A 6611-nucleotide genomic window follows, 5' to 3' on the forward strand; every position below is an offset into this window, starting at 1 on the left:
TTGGCTATACAAGTGAGAAGTAGGTGAGCATCTCCCCTGATGGGAGTAGTCTATTGCTACGTGGGCCTAATTAGTTATGTGGCTTAATCAATGGAACATAAGAATAGAGGGAAACATTCGACTACCTAGTGTTGAGTCTTAGAATCATTTTTGGGTGCCAAAGTGAGATTATGCTACGATAGAGGGATTGATGTGCAACTTCCCCTTGTCTTACTATGCAATGCTAGTCTTCTCTCAGTCTTGATTTATTGTTTGCAAAGCGACTCTTCTCGACTGGGCATTTGAATGTTGAGATTGAGACCTAGAAGTCATAGGAACCTCAAGATGATGTGAGTGGATCATGGTCAAGTGCTTTGCTTATAAGCTAGACTTGAAAACCACTTAACTAACTAAGTATGTGCATTCCATGAGATCTAGATGGTGCTACTGAAAGGAAGGGCATCCAAGCAACTACCAAATGTTACCTTTCTAGCACTGTTAGGAAAGGTACATCCTACTTTTCTTCTCTAGCATCATCCTCTGCATCTTCATCTTTTTGTTAGTGGGTTCACAAATTGATGGTTGGATTTTGGGTTCATGAGTAGGTAGGTTAAACAAATCTTAAAATTCTCAAATAAAGCTAAGGTTTATAACCCTTAATGGAGGTTTATACACAAAATAGGGACATCACAAAGATGACTGGAGCTCAAGACTCTTGCATTCACAAATGCCATTCATAAATATTGTAACTAATAATTTATGGAATCACCAAATGATGGCAAGAAGTAAACTAAGCTAAGTTTACACTATCACTATGAGCCCACCCACCCACATAACCTATTATAGAACAATGTGGTTGCTTACCAAATCACCATGAAGTGAGAAAACCCCTTAAACCTCAATGCATGTCATCTGTAAGCTTCTCATCATGAATTATTCCTCAATCATGATGCTATTCCTCCACATGTAGGAGTTGAGGGAGGGGAAGCCAATATGATAGAAAAGAATAGCAATTGAGCATGAATTAGGATTAGTAGCTATAATATTGAGCAAGTTTTCTCTCGATCAAGGGTGGCTTTCACTTGTTTATTGCTTATACTAGTGATTGACAAGGTTGTTGAGGCCAAGGCTAGTTTTTTGCAAGACCATCAATGGTCAATGGTAAATCAATTGTGGTGTATCTTAGTCCAGTTCGCAAATGCTATCTCAATTATTATAGTGATTTTCCATTGTCATCTAATGCAATTAAAATTTTGGCTTTGAGTGTGATGTGAACTACTAAATCATCATTCCTAATTTACCCATTTTTGTGTCCTTTTCCACTCCTATTGTCTTGTGCATAACTATGTGTGATGAGATAATGACAAAAAAATATACATTCCTAGGTGTATTTCTCTCTTCAAAAATTGGTCTAGGTTTAAAAATTGGTAGAAAGAAGCCCACATAAGCTAGTACACTTCAAGAAACATGAAGCTTACGTAGGTGAATACGTTAAGAGTTTACCTCATTGTGAACTACAAACAAGTCGTTTAAGAGTGTTCGACCTCAAGAAGAAAGGGCGGTTAAGACATTCAAGTGATAAATAAAAATTTACTTTATAATTTGTTGTAATGATTGTTAAGAAGGGAGATCGAGCATTCTAAGCATAAGCAGTGGTTCAATTACTCAAGTGGTAGGCTAAGAGGATATAGTTCTTCAAAGACTAGTTGTATTAACTTCAACGAGTAGCCACCAGTAAAGTAATTGACTTAGTCAAGTAAAATTCATACACTATAAAATGATATGTTGGTAGGATGTGCCTAATAAACTAGCACATCATTGAGATAACTTTGGAAATACAAAATTAGATAGTGGCTAGCTTCTCTCTCTCTCTCTCTCTCTCTCTCTCTCTCTCTCTCTCTCTCTCTCTCTCTCTCTCTCTCTCTCTCTCTCTCTCTCTCTCTCTCTCTCTCTCTCTCTCTCTCTCTCTCTCTCTCTCTCTCTCTCTCTCTCTCTCTCTCTCTCTCTCTCTCTCTCTCTCTCTCTCTCTCTCTCCCCATTGGATAATGAGCTTGTTGACTATTATTATAATGAGTGTGTTTACAAGTACACAAGAATTGTAAATGGAAATACTGCAAGAAATAATAGTACACACGAAAAAATAAATTTATTTGTTGGAAATGGTAACATGCACCAAAGAATGGTGTGCATACAAAAGAATCAAGCCTTATCATATGGGGTGGAAGAATCTCATGAGCAATCGAGCAAGATAACACATCAAGTAAAAACCATGACAATATTGGGAATCATAAAATGTAGGAGGATTAGAATAGAGCAAGTAATATATGAAAGCCTCTTACTTTTATGGTCTCCTAGGAGTAAGGCTATGGGCAGTTGGGTGCAGAAGCTTGTTGGCAAGAGCTCTAAGTAAGGCAATCCATGCCAAGAAGTATAACAAAACAAGCACAACGAGAACTGCCAATGCCACCTTGGCAGCTTTGAGCCAATCCTTCTTTAGATTTCGTATTACTGCAGCTTTACATGAGTTGCAATCATAGCACAATTGGTTTGGATCATTGCTCCATCGGTTACAATCCACATCAGCATTGGGTGTCAAAGGGTTATCCCAATTGGTGGCATTCACAAAGTGGTAACAGCATGAAGTTGGTGGCTTGCAGCATCCAGACTACACCATGAACAAAAACAGAGGTGCAAAGCATGTCAATAATATTAGAAGTTTTGCAGAGCTTTGGTTTTCACCTTGAAATTTCTTATCTCCAGGTTTATAAACTTGCTTTCAATTGATCATGAAAGGCCTAACTATAGTCATAAATATTGTGATTACATTTATGCTAATACATAATGTAGCCCTAATTTTGATAATGAGCTTTGTGATTATGTTCAAACGAATTGATCAATGCTAGGCCTGGAATGATGAAAGGGAAGGTCCTTTTTGCCTTTAGAATTTTGAATTGCTTGTTGGGAGTTAATTTTGCTCCACAATTGTGGTCAGATTAATGTCCTATATTTTTGTTAGTATACATGTCTAGCTCACATTTTCAAAAAAAAAAAGAGAGCCTAAAACAAGCAAGCGAGAGAATTGTTAATAATAAAAAGATGCACAACAATTAGTGAATAGAATGGATTAATGTTTTGATTGAGCTGTTTAGGTAGGTGTGGCGTTTAGAAGCACTTAAAATTTGAGAAAGCACAACAAGTAGGCGCATTTGTTGGTAGAAATGGGTACTTGGGGTAGTTGCTTGAGAAATCAAATAAATTGGAAACAAGTGGTGGTAAGAAACAATTCAAAAAGAACCACTTAAAGAAATAACTCCAAAAAGCCATTGAAGCACAAATGAATGAATAAATAAATAAATAAATAAAGAGAGAGAGAGAGAAAAAAGCCATTGAAGCGCAAATGAATGAATGAATAAATTAATAAATAAAGAGAGAGAGAGAGAGAGTGTGTGTGTGTGTGTGCATATAATGGGCTTATTATAATTATAAGAAGATTTTAATTAAATGTTTTTTAAAATAAAAAAAATTCAAATAGAAAAGAAGAGATTGATGACCTCGACGTAAGAGAGCTTGGAGTGGTAGAGGAGGTCGGGGGTGGGGTATCTGTCGTCCATGCGGGCGCACACGCCGTCGTGTCGGAGGCAGCGCTTCACCCTCTCCCAGCGCTGGTGCTTGTTCACGCGGTGCTGCATCCACCACGAGTAGTCCTCCAGCCGGTACTCCTTGAACCTCGCCCCTGCCACGTGGTGCCCCTTGCTCCCCCTCGACACCACAAATGCAAATATGGTGAAGGCCAAGAGGAGGAGGATCAGCAGAGTCAGCATCACCACATACACCCATAGCATTAGTGCCCTCCTCCCCATTGCCCCCCCTAGCCCTATGAGTGACACCACCAGCATCACTGCCCCCACCACAATCAATGGCACCGCCAAGAAGCTCACACATACTGCATGGTACCTCGCGGCTAGCCATATCCCCACCACCAGCACGGGGATTGACAGCAGTAGGGTTAGCAAGCTCACTACCATCAGAAGCAACACACTTGTTGGCATACGCGGTCTAGGATTAGGGTATGGTTGTTGTTGTTGTTGTTGTTGTTGTTGTTGTTGTTGGTGTTGGGGCCTCATGGTCACCAAACACTATGTTTGTGTGATGAAAGGGCGGGGGGTGTGTGTGCCCGTGCACACACGTGCAACTTCCACGTGCACACTTAAAGGAAATAATAACAAGTAGGTGCCAAGAGCATGGAGAAGAAGATGAACCTCTAATGCAGAACACTCAGAAGCATGGAGTGTCTCCTGTCAGAAGATGAGAGTTTGGAGGCAATAAATATGTGAGCAAGCTCTTGTGCAAATGAGATCTGATGCCTTATGCACATGAATTGCAAAGCTTTATCTAGGAAGTGAGAAGACAAAAGAAAACAAATGTATTGAGAGAAGATATCGGTTTGTGCTTTCCTTTAACCCCAATTCATACCCCCTTTATTCTAAATGCAGGACTTCAAACCATTTTACATGCTCAAAAGGATTGTTTCACAAGCTTCCTTTATCTTTTCTTTCTTTACCGTTTTAATGGATTCACCTTTTAGCTTGGAAAGAGTTCAAGAAAGACAATCCTTCACCCAAGAACAAGGACAATGCTTTTTGAGAAGTTCACTCAATTGTTTAAATTCATCTAACTATGCACTCTATCACTACTCAAATAGCTTCAAAAAGTAGCATATTACATCCATTTCAACATTCTACACTTAAGACACAAACAAGTGCAAATATATAATAGAAGTTAAGTGTCCATTGATTCTCGAAAAGTTTCCTTAGCTTATTAAGGTACAAATCCTAACACTTGAGATGGCCGCCTCTAGGGCCCCAAATTCGCTATAGAATGTATTGCTTGAGCTTCACTTTATGCCATTTATGATTTATGAAAGTGCTAACGTACAAACCTTGCCCACCCTGAACATGTTAAAATTCTTCCAATGTTTTGCACATGATAAAGCAAAATTTATTTCATGGTGCATGCATGTATACATGGCAATCACTCTAGTACATTGCATGTGCACCCTAGGAGATGCCTTGTGTACCCTCATGCATACATGAACAAAAAGCACACAATTACACTTGGGGCTACTTGTGGTAAGAGGCTCAAACTATCATATGATTCTTATTTCCATTTTCACTATGAATTCCTTATGGTTACATAGTTGTGCATATGATTTTTTTCTTCCATTTTCACTATCAATTCCTTATTGTTACATAATTGTGTTTTATGTGAATCGGTGCTCAAACTATCATATGATTCTTATTTCCATTTTCACTATGAATTCCTTATGGTTACATAGTTGTGCATATGATTTTTTTCTTCCATTTTCACTATCAATTCCTTATTGTTACATAATTGTGTTTTATGTGAATCGGTAATTTTTGCAATCAACATATCTAGTAATTAAAATTATTATTACACATAAGTCTAAACCCTCTTGAAAAGGGTTTAAGAAGTTCAAAAACAAGATTGTTGTGTCAGGACCAATTACTCATTCAACACATGTTGCTTTGGTTCCACACCATGCGATGCATGAAAATCATGATGATTAAGAAGAAATACAAAAGCACAACATACAAATAAAACAAAATGATTCACGTTCGAAATAGATTTTTAATTCATTATTACATGTTTACAATATAAAATGTTTAATTACATTTTATGTCCATAGTTAAGTGTAGGATGTGAAATATAACTAAGATAATGTTTCTGTGAAAGAACTTTATGGTGTACTAACATGCAAAATGAATAGACATTGGAATAGTTGTTTTATATTCACATACCTTTTGCCTAGACACACAAGTACCAATGTCTCCTCTTAGAATGCTTTAATAACCTTGCAACTCTTTTACTCATTTTTTATGATGTATTTCACACAAGATGTATCCCATGAGGTACAAATCTTGGTATGTTCATAAGGAGATGAGGATTTCACCACTTAGGCTATGCAATTTTGCATGTAGATGAGTCCACACACATGAGTGCAACCCCCCCACCCACGCACATAGAGCTACACAGACACAATTGCACACACTTTGGTCCCTAGGACAAGGAAACACATAGATACATATGCACATGCATAAACACATACACACACACACACACTCTCTCTCTCTCTCTCTCTCTCTCTCTCTCTCTCTCTCTCTCTCTCTCTCTCTCTCTCTCTCTCTCTCTCTCTCTCTCTCTCTCTCTCTCTCTCTCTCTCTCTCTCTCTCTCTCTCTCTCTCTCTCATAATATGCTATATTAAATACATGAGATACATATATGCACACACTCTACTACTTAACCAAAATCTTCTTGGTTTCTTTTTTGCTCCTCCCAATATATTCATTGAGTATTGTTTATACATATTGAATCCACTTGTAAAAGACTACAAGCAAATATATAACTTAGCATAACAAAGTTTACAATGCAAATATAAAAGAAAAACAAGAATGGCCAAATAGTATAAAATATATAAGGACCCTTATTGTAAATGTCATTTTTGAAAATATTATTGCAACAATAGGACTTCTACAAACCATGTTCCGCTTCAAAGATCACTACTCTTTGAGTATAGTGATTATATTATTACTATTATACTCTCTAAATTTAT

At 37.6% G+C, this 6611-nt stretch overlaps 1 protein-coding gene across 1 annotated transcript; it reads right to left on the bottom strand.

Annotated features, from left to right (window-relative positions):
* Positions 1 to 2084: 2084 nt before the first annotated feature.
* LOC148023113 (tetraspanin-2-like) lies at positions 2085 to 4374 on the bottom strand. The gene is made up of 2 exons (XM_087696109.1): positions 3531 to 4374; positions 2085 to 2644 (listed from the first exon to the last, which is right to left on the bottom strand). Exons 1-2 carry the CDS (start codon positions 4101 to 4103, stop codon positions 2321 to 2323), a joined length of 897 nt encoding a protein of 298 aa, XP_087552235.1. The 5' UTR covers positions 4104 to 4374; the 3' UTR covers positions 2085 to 2320.
* Between the last annotated feature and the right edge of the window lie 2237 nt (positions 4375 to 6611).

The sequence above is a fragment of the Lygodium microphyllum genome, chromosome 16 (genome assembly GCF_053477565.2).
Source record: "Lygodium microphyllum isolate KBCC chromosome 16, Lygodium_microphyllum_v1.1.10, whole genome shotgun sequence".
In the NCBI taxonomy this organism is placed as follows: domain Eukaryota; kingdom Viridiplantae; phylum Streptophyta; class Polypodiopsida; order Schizaeales; family Lygodiaceae; genus Lygodium; species Lygodium microphyllum.